The sequence below is a fragment of the Eschrichtius robustus genome, chromosome 14 (genome assembly GCF_028021215.1).
Source record: "Eschrichtius robustus isolate mEscRob2 chromosome 14, mEscRob2.pri, whole genome shotgun sequence".
NCBI classification, from domain to species: Eukaryota; Metazoa; Chordata; class Mammalia; order Artiodactyla; family Eschrichtiidae; genus Eschrichtius; species Eschrichtius robustus.
In genome coordinates this window covers 37,917,231-37,933,739 of record NC_090837.1, presented here as the reverse complement: position 1 = coordinate 37,933,739, position 16,509 = coordinate 37,917,231, and the positions used below count along the sequence as shown (strand labels likewise).

At 45.0% G+C, this 16,509-nt stretch overlaps 1 protein-coding gene across 1 annotated transcript; it reads left to right on the top strand.

The window, feature by feature from the left end:
• The first annotated feature begins 4,337 nt into the window (after positions 1-4,337).
• Positions 4,338-16,507, top strand: TYMS (thymidylate synthetase). Its single transcript, XM_068562504.1, has 7 exons — positions 4,338-4,637; positions 6,455-6,528; positions 8,919-9,093; positions 11,345-11,446; positions 12,181-12,356; positions 13,126-13,197; positions 15,518-16,507. Exons 1-7 carry the CDS (start codon positions 4,427-4,429, stop codon positions 15,653-15,655), a joined length of 948 nt encoding a protein of 315 aa, XP_068418605.1. The 5' UTR covers positions 4,338-4,426; the 3' UTR covers positions 15,656-16,507.
• Positions 16,508-16,509: the final 2 nt, after the last annotated feature.

Sequence of the window (16,509 nt, the reverse complement as noted above, 5' to 3'; positions counted from 1 at the left end):
ATACAGATTTTACATAAACCACAAAGTTTTTTTTTGTTTTTTGTTTTTTTTAAATTATTTATTTATTCTTTGTTTCTGTGCGAGGGCTTTCTCTAGTTGTGGCAAGCGGGGGCCACTCTTCATCATGGTGCGCGGGCCTCTCATTATCGCGGCCTCTCTTGTTGCGGAGCACAGACTCCAGACGCGCAGGCTCAGTAGTTGTGGCTCACGGGCCTAGTTGCTCCGTGGCATGTGGGATCTTCCCAGACCAGGGCTCGAACCCGTGTCCCCTGCACTGGCAGGCAGATTCTCAACCACTGCGCCACCAGGGAAGCCCCACAAAGTGTTTTTGACTGACACTTACTTAACCTCAGAATGTGGACCTTGGTGCAATACAAAAGGAGAATCTTTTGCCAGTATATGTCACTAAGGATTACACTGGGGATATAGTTATAGTCAGTCTTTCAAATTATAAAAAGAAATATAAAGAGAGGACTTGAAACCTTTAAAGCATTTTTCACCCAGTCGAGCTATTTGGTAGGAAAGCTTGTCGGAGAGACTTAGAGTTCAAAGGCAGCCCATCGAATATAGTCAATTCCAAATGAAGACAAAGCTGTTTTTATCATAACTGAAGGCTATCTTAAAAAAAAGGATACTATTGATAGAATCCTGGATACCTTAATGTACAGTAAATCTCAAATAAATAGAGCCTATTCAGCCATACATTTGATATATTTGTCAGAGAAGGTGCCAAAAAATAAGTTATAAAGGGAACCTGACTATTTTATAGCCAATGTGCCATAAAAACCTTGTAGAGTGAAGAAAGGAAAGGAAGATATTGGCCTCAAAGCATCTGGCAGAGAAAAGCCTTTCCGTGCAGGCTGACCTGGATTTTAATCCTGGCTGCCAGATTTCATAGGTGTTTGACTAGGCAAGATCCTTAATCTCTCTGAACCTCTGTGTTTTTAATGTATAAAATGATAAAAGTAATAGTTTTTGTTTTATTGGGTAGTTGTGAGAACTACAGTAAATAATCCATAATGATAAGTATCAATTGATGGTAGATGGTAGCTTTGATTATATAAATAATACTATTATTTAGTATCTGACTCATAGTTGGCTCTCAAAAATTTTAGTTTCCTGCTTTCCTTTACCTAATTGTGCCAACATTTTTGAGAATTTGTCGTGTAAAGAAGAATCAATATCCAGACCAATAATATTCAAATGTTCTTGCTCTCATACACACTGAAAAGGAAACTGAAAAATGTATATATGCTCTTGCACATGATTTTTCGATATAAGTTGAAAGAGTAGGAAATTTTAATTTTCCCATGTATTGTAAATAGTAGCATCTTTAAAAATATCTCATCCTTTTTTGAAATGTGCCCAATGGAATCCACGTATCATGGCAATTTGAATATCCAGTATCAGCCATTTAAACAAATAAACAAGTTTTTCTTTAACAGTAAGAAATTTAATCATTCCATTTTCTCCTTAAACTCTTATATTTTCATTCTATTTTCTTCAGAGAATTTTATTCTAATGTAATATATTTTATGCTTAAACATCTTTATTGATCAATAAAATGTAAATATTTTTAAATTTTTTTTTTTTAAAACTTTGGGTTTATTTATTTATTTATTTATGGCTGTGTTGGGTCTTCGTTTCTGTGCGAGGGCTTTCTCCAGTTGCGGCAAGTGGGGGCCACTCTTCATCGCGGTGCGCGGGCCTCTCACTGTCGCGGCCTCTCTTGTTGCGGAGCACAGGCTCCAGACGCGCAGGCTCAGTAGTTGTGGCTCACGGGCCCAGCTACTCCACGGCACAAGGGATCTTCCCAGACCAGGGCTCAAACCCGTGTCCCCTGCATTGGCAGGCAGATTCTCAACCACTGCGCCACCAGGAAAGCCCAATATTTTTAAATTTTGAAAATTAAAAATTTCCTGGGACACAAAAATCTAGGTATCAAATATTCATTCTGGATTGAGTTATCATTGTAATTTATTGTACATAATTGATCAAAATAAATATATTACACATTTCTATGGCTATTAAGCATAAACAGTGAAATTTTTAACAAATAGATCTCTTAATGAGAAGAAAAAGCTTTTTTTTCCTCCAGTAAGTTAATGGATCCATTAGTAATTATTATTTCTTCCTAGAATGAGATAGGATTCAGCATCAATATCATCCTTATTTTGCGTTTTAACAGATGTGAGTGCTGTGAAAGCTGCTGGTATAATGCATTCGAGGTTAGAATGCTCTTTCCCCAGATCATCCCCTGCTGGTTTCTTCTCACTATTTAGGTCTCAGCTCAGATGTGACCTCCTCAGGGAGGCCTCACCTGATGGTGGGATCTAAAGTGGTCTCTCTGAACCCGGTTATGTAATCATCATAGCACTTGTTGCTCTCTGCAGATGTCTTGTTCTCAGACTTACGAATTGCTCCTCTAGGCTAGAGTGTCAGTTCTGTGAGAGTGACCTTGTCTATCCTGCTCCTTGGTGACTCGTGGTAGGCACTATGATGTAAACGCTGTTGGATGAATGAATGAATGAATGAATAATACCCTTGTCTGAGAGGATCATTCGTTTATGGAGCAGCAACCGGGAAGGAAACCGTTCTCTCTCCATTATCATCAAACCAAGGTCCTCCAGGTACTACAATGGAAGAGGAGTCTCCACGCAGGCGGGGGAGTCTACACTTGTGTCCCAAGATTCACCCTGTGGTACAAGTGATATTCTATTGGAACAATTAAACTCAGCTCAAAATAACAAAAGGGAAATAAACACAGAGAGTAACTGCAACTAGGTAATCTGGGAGATTTTCAGCCTGGGACCAGGCACATGGTTGGGAATGTGTGGAGACACTTTTGCTCGGCTTGGGGTTGGGGGAGTATCTATCTGCATTTAGTTGGCCTTGCGCAGGCACCTACAGCCCTGCGGTAATTAATGTGCGGGACGATCTCTCGCAGCGAAGACTGCACCTCCACACCGCATTTTAGCTTCTCACACCCAGGGGCGCTCTCGAGCTAAGGCAGACAACGTGAGTCCCCATCCCTGTCTAAAGCCTGTTTTCTGAGTTCAGGTTTCCCACAGAACGGTCTCTGCCCAAATGACCATCAGAAAAAATGCCCGCCGCGTCTGGAGACAGCCACCACATCCACCCCATCCAAGCAGTACAGCGCAACACAGGACGGCCATCATCCCCAAAGCAGATACAGGTGACTTTTTAATACTATTATTACACTGGTGTGGGCGTGGAGGGTGGGATGAGGAAGGTGCTGGGGGAGGGGAAGGATGAATCTAGTTGACTTGGGAAAGGCCAGCCTAGCAGGTGACGGATTAGATATGTTTAATAGATTATATCTAAAACATCTGCTATCCAGTGCATTTCAGTTTACCCTTTGTGAGCACTCATACCACCAAACAGCAAGAACATTCCACCCAAAAGAAAACACAAATGTAACATTGTTTTTGCCGAGCAGATTAGGCAGAGCTGCAGGTGAAAGATATTGATCTCCTCCCAGAATTTCCTGTTACAAAAATTTTAACCTTGAGTTTGAGAAGTGCCCTTTAGCAGAAAGATTCCAGAATCTCGCACAGACAATAAAGTTGGGATTGGGGGGGGGAGGGGGGAGAAAAAAGAAAAACCATCGACTTTATTGAATGGAAAGAACTAGTGTTTAGTATGTTTCAGAGTGAGCCCACATCTCCTCCTTGGTAACCCTAGACGCAGCGACATCAAGAAATTTATTGAGCATCTACTATGTGCTCAATAAACAGGTGATTCAAAAGACTGCTGTTGCATGTACGTGTATTAGTACCTTTTAAACTCATTATCAGATATTTTCTACCCACCAGTGTTTATATTATAAACGTTTCACTAAAACTGAAAAATTTGGTATTCAAAACTGAAAACGGCTGGCTGTTATTAATCAAGTAAAAAAGCTGCTTTATTCTATTTGCTCCAGCTGCCGGCCTTGAGTGAGGATGGAGGAAAATGGAAATGCAAATCACTTGCAGCAGCCCCCCTCAGTTGTAGGAAACACCTCAAATAACAGAGTTTTGTTTGTTTTTCGATTGCACGAACACGTGTAAATTGTTTCAGGGTCCCCTTGATCACCGAAAGGCGCGGTCGACCCCGAATCTTAACAAACGAGAGCGGCCTGTCTCAGGCAACGCACCAAGATACAGCTTTAGGATTTCCTTCTAGGCCAAAGGTTATTGACTTTTAAAATGCCATAAAGGTTACGCGATTCGGGAAAGCAATCGCGGTCGCAGCTGGCGGCCCAACGCGCCCCTGGGACGCGCGGGGCGGGGCCTACGTCACCGAAACGTCACCGGAAGAGGCGGAGTCTCAGGAGCGGTGGCGGGAAAAGAGGACCGTTGAAAGCGTTGGGCCGCCTCGCCAGCTGCAGTCCTGTCCCAGTTGCCGCGCCCGTTGCCGCGCTATGCCCGCCGCCGGCTCCGAGCTGCCGCGCCTGACGTCGCCGCCCGCCGCGCAGGAGCAGGGCGCCGAGTCGCGGCCGCCGCCGCCGCACGGGGAGCTGCAGTACTTGGGGCAGATCGAGCACATCCTCCGCTGCGGCTTTCGGAAGGATGACCGCACGGGCACCGGCACCCTGTCGGTGTTCGGCATGCAGGCGCGCTACAGCCTGAGAGGTAAGGCGGACGCGCCACGGGGGCGGGAGGGCGGGCGCGCCCGGTGCGAGCGGAGCTGCGGTGGGGAGAGCGTTCCGGACAGGCCGGGCCCCGCGGTCGGCGTTTAGTTAACCTCAACCCCGCGAGGAGGGGAAGCGGCCTTGGCCCCACTTTGCAGACGCCGAAACTGAGGCTCGGATTAGAGAGATGACTTGCGTAGGGTCACACGGACTGGAGGGACAGAGCTGGGAGGTAAAACCGGTCCTCTGGCTCTTAATCACCCAGTTATGCTGTCTCCCCAAAGCGGGCGCGATCCTGCAGCGTTTGCCCCAGATTAGAGGGTGGGAGAGGATCTGCTCGGGCTTGACCGGGGCCTTCGCTGGAGGGCCCCTTTTCTGCCCCTCCTCTTCCCTCCGCGTCTGCTGTTCCGCTTCGCAAAGTTTTTAAAAATTGGAGCGAATTTGACGTGGGCGGGGCCGCGTTGGGAGGAGAGAGCTGAAAAGCAGGGGCGGGAACTTGTGGTTCACGACGGTTTTGCCATCTGGTCCCGCGAACCAGCTTTCCTCTTAAACCTTGAAACAGGAACGCGAGAGTCCGAGTAGGAGTTCATATTTATTTGTCTTTGTCTTTGAAACAGGGTGGCTCCTGGGAAGAAGTGTGTCTAGGGGGTTGTTAGGGTCGGGCTTTCAGGGGACAGAGGGGCGGGATGGGGGTCGGCACCGGACGAAAGTTGAAACAGGTGTGGAGGGCGGTTGTGAGGGGGGAGACCAACTGTTGGTGAAGCAGATTGACCCAGGTCGGGGGAGAAACCCTCCTCCGCGCACCCATTGGAGAGACTGGAAAATACGGGGCTGCAGTGGCCGATGTGGCTTGGACGGCTTAGGGAGTTTTGTCTGAGCAGAGGGATCCACCTTCCTGCAACTCCAGCGCAGTGGCCTCCGGGGAGCCACAGACCTCGTTTCTACTCCCGCCCCTCTGCTTAGACCTTTGGCAAGTGGTTTAACTTCTCCCATCTTCAGCGTCCCCATGTGCTCAAAATGGAGGAAATCATCCTCAAAATGGAGGGAAGCAGGTGCTTGAAGAATCTGTTCTTGTTACATGAGTATCACCTGTACAAGTGAATGTCGACTGAATAGGTACCAAATTTAGAGAGAAGCTTTTACAGTTTTCTCTATTGTTTGACGCAAACTTACGTATTACCTCCTGGTGTCTGTAAAAAGGGAGGTCATAATGGAGCCTCAAGGAGGGTTGTTTTGAGGATCAAATAGGATCATGCATATCAAGTGTTTAAACAGTTAACTATTTTTATTACACTTAAAAAAATAGAGGTTAATTTTCTTTGCGAATATCTAGAAACTATTCAGTTTGGGCCAGGGCCGTATCTACTATCCCCTGGTCTTGAGCAAGTTATCCCTGACAGGATAATCATGGAATAGGAGCCTTCAGGCTTTGTCCTAGATCACATTCTATGTGTTGTCTTCACACCTCTGTGATGAAGGGTTCACACTAACCAGGTAGTGGGTGGTAGCTCTTTCCCTGTGCACACGGGCATCCCTGCCTGTTCCCTGCCCCAAATCACTGTGTGGAATTCCTGTGTCTGGTGGTCAAGGGGCACAGGAGGGTGGTCTCGGTCTGAATTGTGTCACTGACTTGGGGCTGCAGCCTTGGGAGCTCCACTCTGATCCGGGGGTGCCCACGTGGCAGAGGTTGCGGTTTTCCAGCTGCTCTGTGGTCACTCCAGGGCCTTATGTCCTGGAGCAGTTTGCTTTTACAGAGAAAGTTGGATGGCATGTTCTGTTTTCCCATCTTGAAATTATATGATAAACTTTGTTTTCCAGATGAATTTCCTCTGCTGACAACCAAACGTGTTTTCTGGAAGGGTGTTTTGGAGGAGTTGCTGTGGTTTATCAAGGTAAAGAAGTTGCTGCTATTGGAAATCAATAATCTGTTCTCAGTACAGTATCAGCAGGATCCTTTTAAAAGTCACATCATGTCACTCCTCGGCCGAAAGCCCTTAGTGGCTCCCATTTCACTCAGTAGGAGCCAAGGTCCTTACCATCGTGTCTCAGCTCTGGCCTCAGCCAGAGTCCCGCTCACCCTGCTCCTCCCATCCTGGCCTCCTTGCCGATCTTCGCGGACGCCGGGACATTCCCACCTAGGGCCCGGGCACCCGCTGGTCCTGCTCCCTGGAACCTTCTGCTCCGTGTAGCATGACTCGCTCCCTCACCCTCCAGTCTCTGCTCGGTGAGCTTTCCCTGCCTCGGATCTAAAACTGTGATTACCTCCCCACCCTCTCCTCCCACCCCTCCTTTGTTTTCTCTACAGAGAAATATCTTATATATAAGGTCTGCCCTCTCCCTTTACCCCCTTCAAGGGGGAAGGCAGACAATCAAATAAATAAAATTTTTAAAATGAAAATATATTTAAAAATAAAAATTTTTTAAAAATTTAGAAAAGTATTAGAAGCTCCACGAGGGCAGAGAATTTCTCTTGTCCGCTGTTGCATCCCCTGAGACACAGCCTGCCACACAGTAGGCACTCAACATGGAGTGATCACTGAATATAGATCCCAACTGTGCTCTCGTGTTGGGATAAGCTGCAAGGGTCTCTCGAGTAACAAGCTAGAGTGCCATGATGATGGGCAGCAGCCACACCTGGGCCTCCCCTCGCTCCATCTCCTGGTTCAGACCCGTGATACTCCGGCCAACGCTGGTCACAGGGTACCTGAGGAAATGGGCTCTGTTCTGGACTGGGCTAGAGGTTGGGATCCCTTCTACAGGGCACTTATGTGGCTTGTATTGTCTTGGGCCAAAGCAGGCCCAAGACCTCTTAACACCTTTTAGAAAAGGTTTAGATTTGGATTCAATCCAGTCTCCCTTAGTTCTGTATTCTTGGGGTATTTTCTTCTGCATTGGCCTATCTCAACAGACAGCGAGCTTCTACTTCCAAATACATCAGTGCATATCTCAGAACAGGACGTTTGTAAAGCAGCTAGAACCCAATCTGAATGGATGGGAAAGGAGACTTTTGAAGCCACATGCGAAAGGTCGAGAAATGAGTTGTTGGAAGTGAAAAAAAATTAGTACAAACTCAGTGACAGAAAAGGAGGAACTGAGATGCTCAGAAACAAAATGTATTCGCTTGTTTTATCTTAAAGCTTGAGTGCAGGATTCTAATAAATCCTTGTCAGGAACACATCAGACTCACCTCTGATCATCACTCCATGGGTGACTCAAAAATACAGGAATTAGGGACTTACCTGGTGGTCCAGTGGTTAAGACTCCATGCTTCCACTGCAGGGGGCACGGGTTCAACCCCTGGTCGAGGAAGTTCCACGTGCTGCGTGGCGCAAAAAAAAAAAAATACAGGGGTCAGAGTGTACCTGCACTTCAGCTGGGATCTTTGGGCAATATGGAGACGTATGGTCTGTGCAATAGTTAATATTGGGTTGAGTGCCAAGCGTTTGCTTGTATTTTCTACTCCTCACAGTAATATGGGTGGTGGTTATTACTGCTGTGCTCTTTTTTGGGTGCAGATGGTGAGGCTAGAGGGGTCAGGAAGCTGGTCAGAGAAAGGAGGAGAGGGCAGGCATGGGGCCCAGGCGTGTGTGGCCTCATAGCCTTGCTTGGAACCTTACAGTGTATCATACCCAGAGGCCAGTGGGGTCTGTCCTTGACCTGGATGCACCATCAGGATACAGGTTAGGATGACATGGGCCAAATCTAATGAGATAAAATCTATATAAGAGGAACATAAAGCTTGTACTTGGCACCAAAAAAAAAAACCCCCCAAAACCCACACCTTAACTTTGCACGTATAGGTTGGGGGTAAACATGACTTGATATTGGCACTTGTAAGATGTATGACTGACATATTTGCCAGAAAAGCTAAGACTGATTAGGCCAATCTGTGGAAATATCCGATATACCAGGTCTAAGATACACCAAACAGATTGCACATGAGGCATTAGATTCATCCTGGGGCATCACACTTAGACACAGAACACATTTAGTTAAGAAACACAAAACTGTTAGATGAGATGGAAGTAATTAAAGGACTTGGAGGTGTTTCGAATTTTAGTTGAGGGGAATAGGAAAAAAGATTTGAGATCGTGATTGCAAAGAAGGATTGGACCATCCTGGGGGCCCTCAGAAAGTTTGGACTGGGACAAACCTGCTTAATGATGGGATGTGTCAGGTGCTGTCCCCTGTCTGTCAGCACAGGCCCACAGGGGGGAGGCTTTTGGGGGATCGACTCTGATGGCACAGAATTCACTGGATGCTGCTCTCCCATCTCTTCCAGGGATCCACAAACGCTAAGGAGCTGTCTTCCAAGGGAGTGAAAATCTGGGATGCCAATGGGTCCCGAGACTTCTTGGACAGCCTGGGATTCTCCACCAGAGCAGAAGGGGATTTAGGCCCAGTTTATGGCTTTCAGTGGAGGCATTTTGGGGCCGAATACAAAGATATGGATTCAGGTGAGGAGACGGAGTGGGGCCTCAGATTTCCTGAGTGCCTCTCACAGCCTGAGTTTGTTCCATTGTTGCAAGTGAAGCCTGGGGGATAGGAAGCCAGTGATGGGGAAGTGGATGTATAACTTGGACCTTGTGAGGGGCTGCTTCAGATTCAGGTGGAGGATCAGATCAGATCACAGCAGGGTGGTTAGCACTTGCTGGGCCTTAGCACCTTCCATACCTTGTTCATCAGCAGATAGTGACCCGGTTGGTGGTTGGTCACTGTGTTGGGCGTAGGGTTGGAAGTTCATCTGGGGGACAAGAGTCCCAGGGATTGCCCTGTGGCGGCCTTGATCTCCCCTTTTAAAGACTGAGCTGCCCAGCACACTGTAGTGGTGCTGGGGACCGGTCTCTGGTCACTCTTTCCTCCCCGTCCTGGTGGGATGGAGGAAGGTGAAACATCTCACCCCTGGACACCCACCCTCCTCTGTCACTTGGTGGCTCCACTTGCTGAGTGTCACAGAATCCAGCCCAGGTCCTTTGACCCTTCCTGTCCCCCCATCCCTAGTTCAGGGGTTGCAAAAGCAAATGCCTACCTCGGTGTGTGTGTGTGCGCGTGCGTGCGCGTGTGCGCACGCCACACATGTGCATACACACAGGAAGTAACAGTTTGCTGGCTGGGCAAAAACCAGTTACCTGGAAAGCATGTGCCATCTAAAGGGGACAGTCACACCTCAGCTCTAGCCAGCTGGAGGGATTTGGGCCTGATGTCGTCGGGTTCTTCAATAAAAGCCTAAGTCTTTGGAATGTTGACGACTTCGGTAAGTTCAAAATGCCATGCCAACCTGAAATAGGCAAATTCACAGAGACCAAAAGTGGATGGGGAGTTGTTTAATGGGTACAGAATTTCAGTTTCGGAAAATGAAGAAGATCTAGAATGGATAGTGGTGATGGTTGCACAACATTGGGAATGTACTTAACGCCACTGACTGCACACTTTAAAATGGTTAAAATGGTCAACTTAATGTTATATAAATTTTGCCACACACCAAAAAAAATGCTCTGTGGGCCAAACAATTTCTCTGCAGGTGAATGGTCTTTTCTGTTGTTAGAATGTAGCTTCCGTCCTAGGACATCCTCAGGATGTGAGGCTGCACCCCTGGCTTAATTGTGCCTTAAATCCTGCCTCGTGTTCAATTATTTATTCTTCCTTGAGGGACCTGATGAAATTATGGCCTTAGTTTAGAGTTGTATGAACGCTTAGCTGTTGGATTTCAGTACAAGAGTTTTTGTTTTGTTTTTAATTTTTATCCTGAAATAATTATAGGTTCACAGGAAATTGCCCAAAAAAAGTGTAACCTCTCGCATAAATTAACATTTGTAAAACCCACAGCACTTACCAGATTTCTCCAGCTTTATAAATTTGTGTGCAATTTTAGCACCTGTAGATTTATGTAACCACCACCACAATCAAGATACAGAACTGTTCCTTCACAGTTCATCTTTTTTTAAAACTTGATATTACTTTTCTGGAACTGTGATGGTGACAGGACTTTCTTCCCCAAATTTAGAACTACTGGACTTGAGCATAGTCTGACTCCAATAAGTGGAAGTTTAACCAGAGGGCTGTGAAGCTCTGCACATCTCGGCTTCCAGTTCATTTCAGAAGGAGGCAGGGACTTAAAGTCCAGAGACCAGAAATGGGACAAAAGTATAAGGTGGTATAATAATAATTAGAGGTTTCCTGATATTTACAGTCAGTAGGTATTTGGCTGTTAAATTGTAATTTTAGGTGGGAGTGTTGGAAGGATAGTGTCTAGCTGACAAAAAGGAATTCTCGTCCTCTGTTAGTTGGACCGTGTATGGTAGGGTAAATTAGTGAAGATCCAGCCCTGTGCCTGGCAGTGGAGCATGACAAGATTGGTTGATGGTATAGAGACTACGTCCTGTGGGGACCACTGGAAGAAACAGATTGTTGAGGCTGAAGAAGGTTAGCGATAGGAGAAGGGGGAGGAGGGGCACCACGGCCAAGTATTTAAAGGACTCTTAAGTAGGTAAGAAATAGTCATTGTTGTGGTTCCAGAGGACAGACCTAGGAGCCAAGACTCAATATAACCCGACGAAATATGAGACATTTGTATTGTTCATTGGCTATCGTGTAACTGTGGGCCAGGGGAGGCCGTGGGAGGACAGTGTGGTCGATGACCTCTGAGACCCTCTCATGGGATGCTGTGATTCACGTGTGAGGTGTTCTCTCTTTTTGCCAATTCTGCAGATTATTCAGATCAAGGAGTAGATCAACTGCAAAAAGTGATTGACACAATCAAAAGCAACCCTGACGACAGAAGAATCATCCTGTGTGCTTGGAATCCAAAAGGTTGATTGCATCCCAGTCACCCTGCCATGTCTTAACTGTGCCTCCTGCAGAGGCAGCAGGCGGGAGGCGGTCCTGGGAACTGCTTCAGGCTGCCTGGCTGCCCCTGTGACCCTGGCCATGTCACACGTGGTCCCATTTTCACCTTCAGAGGGTGAGGTTGGGCCCAGATGAAATTTGTATTTTATGGGCTTTAAATTGCCTATAAAAATACACATGAAAATTTTAACATTTTAAATTGGGGCAGATGGAATTTCAGATCACCTCCCCCTCACTATTATGAACATTTTAAATAATTACATTGTAAAACTCAGCTCTGCCAAGGTGTACTAAATACCCAGAGTGGAATATTTGCATTTATGATAGAGATTTTGAATATGGGAGGGTGTGCCTGAGTGGCCAATATTCTGTGGCCCCTGCAAATGAATTCATTCCTACTATACTTGTGGTTTGGTGCCATGGTGGTAGCAGAAGTAATTCATTTCAGCTCGGATGGGAGAGCATGGCTTCAGTTGTCAGCGTGCATCCACAGAAGTCTCACGTTGATGGATAGGTCTCTGTCGTCGGCCTTATGCCATCCCTGGGGTTGGAACGGTCTGTGAGGGTCATGGGTGTCGCTGGCCCAGTGGCTCTATTCTCACCATCTCCGCTGTATGAGTTGGTTCTGTTTCACTTTTCCTAGAGCTGTGTTCTTTAAAACCACTGCCCCTCCTGACTTTCCTCTGCCGGCTCCTCAGATCTCCCTCTCATGGCCCTACCCCCGTGCCACGCCCTTTGCCAGTTCTACATGGTGAACGGTGAGCTGTCCTGCCAGCTGTACCAGAGGTCAGGAGACATGGGCCTGGGTGTGCCCTTCAACATCGCCAGCTACGCCCTGCTCACCTACATGATCGCACACATCACGGGCCTGAAGGTGGGCTCCTCTCGGGGAGGAACGGCTGTTGCCAGCCTAAAGCACTGAGCTCTTATTTTTAATGATTTTTTAAAAAATTAATTTATTTATATTTACTTATTTTTAGCTGCATTGGGTCTTCGTTGCTGCGCGCAGGCTTTCTCTAGTTGCAGCGAGCGGGGGCTACTCTTTGTTGTGGTGCGCGGGCTTCTCATTGCGGTGGCTTCCCTTTTGCGGAGCGCGGGCTCTAGGCGCACGGGCTTCAGTAGTTGTAGTGGGTGGGGTCAGTAGTTGTGGCTCACGGGCTCTAGAGTGCAGGCTCAGTAGTTGTGGCGCACGGGCTTAGTTGCTTCGCAGCATGTGGGATCTTCCCAGACCAGGGCTCAAACCTGTGTCCCCTGCATTGGCAGGCGGATTCTTAACCACTGTGCCACCAGGGAAGTCCCAAGCACTGAGCTCTTAGATCCTGTAACATGGAAGAACTAATTGCAGAGAATTTCGTCTCCGATTAGTCTTTAAATGTGATAGATGTAAATGAGGAAGTAACTGGCTTACTTTGTAACCTCCTCGGAGCTTTCCCGTCCTTTTGCTCTGTATAAACTAATGGGATCGTATAGGTTATTTATTATAACTTTGATGAATCAACTTTTCTTAAAACTGACACTGGTTAAATTCCTTGTGAAAAGCTTTGGGATGTCTGCATACTCTGTATCGTGTGTTTTTACATGATGTGTTTTAAAGGAATTCAAACTAAACCATTTACTGTTCTGCTTCCTCCCGTGGGGTTTAGCCAGGTGACTTTGTACACACTTTGGGAGATGCACACATTTACCTGAATCACATTGAGCCGCTGAAAATTCAGGTAAGAAATGTATCTGTCACACTTTGGGGTTTGGTACCTTCTCTTGATAAAAGGTCGATATGGAAAACATCCCTCCTGTAATAGGTGTTCTCCTCGGTGCTCTGACAGAGCTAAGAGGACCTGCTTCCAGGTTTGCGGGTGGTGGTGGGCAGGCAGGGACACAGACACTTTACATGACACGTGCTGTGAGGTATTAAGTACCAGTACCAGAGAGGAGGAGCCATCTTTGGACCAGAAGGTTTAGGACCTTCCCAGAGGTGGCATTTAATTCATTCTTTTAACTTGGAAGAGTGTTTAAATGCAAATATTTTCCCTTAGCTTTATGCTAACATACAGTACTTAGGTCTGAACTTTCAAAAGTCTGTGTTCACTTCCATAAGTTACAGCAGCCAACAAAGGATTTGTTTTTTGTTGTTGTTTTTTTAATTGAAGTATAGTGGATTTACAGTGTTGTATTAATTACTGTTGTACAGCAGATTCAGTTATACATGTATATACATTCTTTTTTCATATTGTTTTCCATTATGGTTTCACAGGATATTGAATATAGTTCTCTGTATACTATACAGTAGGACCTTGTTTATCCATTTATATATACTAGTTTGCATCTGCTAATCCTGAACTCCCACCCCTTCCCCACCTTGGCAACCACCAGTCTATTCTCTATGTTCATGTTTCATAGATAGGTTCATTTCTGTCATATTTTAGATTTCACATATGAGTGATATCTCATGGTATTTGTCTTTCCCTTTCTGACTTCACTTAGTATGATAATCTCCAGTTGCATCCATGTTGCTGCAAGTGGCATTATTTCATTCTTTTTTATGGCTGAGTAGTATTCCATTGTATATATGTACCACATCTTCTTTATCCATTCATCTGTCCATGGACACTTAGTTTGTTTCCATGTCTTGGCTATTGTGAATAGTGCTGCTATGAACATAGAGGTGCATGTATCCTTGAATTACAGTTTTGTCTGGATATATGCCCAGGAGTGGGATTGCTGGATTATATGGTAATATTATTTTCCATTTTCTGAGCAACCTCCATATTTTCCACAGTGGCTGCACCAACTTACATTACCACCAACAGTGTAGGAGGTTTCCCTGTTCTCTATACCCTCTGCAGCATTTGTTATTTGTAGACATTTTAATGATGGCCATTCTAACTGGTGTGAGGTAGTACTTCATTGTAGTTTTGATTTGCATTTCTGTAATAATCAGCGATGTTGAGCATCTTTTCATGTGCCTATTGGCTATCTGTGTTTCTTCTGTGGAGAAATGTCTCTTTAGGTCTTCCGCCCATTTTACGATTGGGTTGTTTTTTTGTTGTTGAGTTGTATGAGCTGTTTGGATATTTTGGAAATTAAGCCATTGTTTGTTGCATTGTTTGCAAATATTTTCTCCCATTCTATAGGTTGTCTTTTGGTTTTGTTTATGGTTTCCTTTGCTATGCAAAAGCTTGTAGTTAGTTTAGGTCCCATTTGTTTATTTTTGTTTTTATTTCCATTGCTTTGGGAGACTGACCTAAGAAAACATTGATACAATTTATGTCAGAATATTTTACCTATGTTCTCTTCTAGGCGTTTTATGGTGTCATGTGTTATGTATTTCCAACAAAGGATGATTTAAAATGGCAATAAAAATATGAGTGCTTAATGAACCACAAGGAAAGAAATTCAAACCAAAAACCTTTAGCCCCTTCTGGATTAGGTCTGGGTTTGGCAAGTCTTTGAGGAGCTTGGCTGCTGTGATTAGAGGGTGACCCAGGGCTCATCCAGATGCTCCTCTCTGGCAGTCTGCTCCAGTCATACTGGACGGAATACTATGAGGTCGTGACCTGTGTCCATGTCCTCATTGCTGCTGTCTGTTCATCCCAGGAGTCCTGGCTTGCATCCCTTTCTGTTAGTTGTCAACACGTGTCATCTTCCTTGCCCTTTCTGCCAGGGACAGTTGGGCTAGGGTTCAAGGGACTCAAGTAACCATTCTGTAGCTACTTTTTATTAAAGTAAAAGACTAGGCCCTGTCTTTAACAAATTTACCAAGAGCAGTCGATTATAAGGACTTAAACCTGGTGAGCCACCAAGGCTCCTGACACCATGTGATTCTACTGAACACCCTTCACTCTCCACATGGGTGAGAGAATTGGTCAGCAGCATTGAATAACCAGGGACAAGGTATCTGTAGTATTCCACCCCTGCAAAATAATATTGATACTTTATTGGTAAAATACTGTTATTTGTTTCATGAAGGGACACAGGGAGCAAAATTAAAGCAGGTTGTATGGATCTGGCAAAATAATGGCCTTATGTTGTTTTTAGCTTCAGCGAGAACCAAGGCCTTTCCCCAAGCTCAGAATCCTTCGAAAAGTTGAGAAAATTGATGACTTCAAGGCTGAAGACTTTCAGATTGAAGGCTACAATCCTCACCCGACTATTAAAATGGAAATGGCTGTTTAGAGTGCTTTTTTTTTTTTTTTTTTTTTTAAACATCTTTATTGAAGTATAATTGCCTTACAATGGTGTGTTAGCTTCTGCTTTATAACAAAGTGAATCAGTTATACACATACAATATGTTCCCATATCTCTTCCCTCTTGCATCTCCCTCCCTCCCACCCTCCCCATCCCACCCCTCTAGGTGGTCACAAAGCACTGAGCTTTTGAAGGAGTTGTTTGAAGGATATTTACACCTAGGTGAAAGTTCATTTTGCTCTAAAGGAGAAAGAACTAGGTCAAAACCTGTTGGTGACCTATCAGTTATTATTCATTAACTTTTAAGGATGTTGCCACTGGCAAATAGAACTGTGCTGGTTCTCTTAGTAATAAAAGACCTGGAGTTAGGGTAACTCACTGAGGATGTATGTAAATGTAGAGATTGTGAATAAAGACAGGAAAGAGAAAATTTATATACTCTTAATTCAAACTTCATAATGTTTTTATGAAAATGGTCAGTGAATTTCAAGAATTATGTATAACTATTGCCCCAAATTGGAGCAAGCTGGATAACACCATCAGTCATGATAATGCCTAAAGTTATATTTGTTTTATATCTTGCTGTAATGTTCTGCATTCATGTTTTTTTTTTTTTTTAATTCCATGTTGCCATTTATGTGCTCAGTTCCTGCCTAAAACAGATTTAACTGAACCCTCCTAAACAAACATACCTATGCTGTGTTCTCGTTTGGATGCTGCTTAGATGGGTAAGGTATATTTTAGAAATGCTGACTAAGCTATATTTCACCCTATTTTTCTATGATTCATGTAATTCTAGCTGCATTTTATCATTAAAATACAATGATTATTTGGGATAAAGG

Bases quoted from the DNA above. Each gene is read 5' to 3' on its own strand.
- TYMS (XM_068562504.1), top strand. From the start codon at position 4,427: ATGCCCGCCGCCGGCTCCGAGCTGCCGCGCCTGACGTCGCCGCCCGCC. The intron at 4,638-6,454 runs GTAAGGCGGACG...TTTGTTTTCCAG, and splicing joins GGCGCGCTACAGCCTGAGAG to ATGAATTTCCTCTGCTGACA. The intron at 6,529-8,918 runs GTAAAGAAGTTG...CATCTCTTCCAG, and splicing joins AGTTGCTGTGGTTTATCAAG to GGATCCACAAACGCTAAGGA.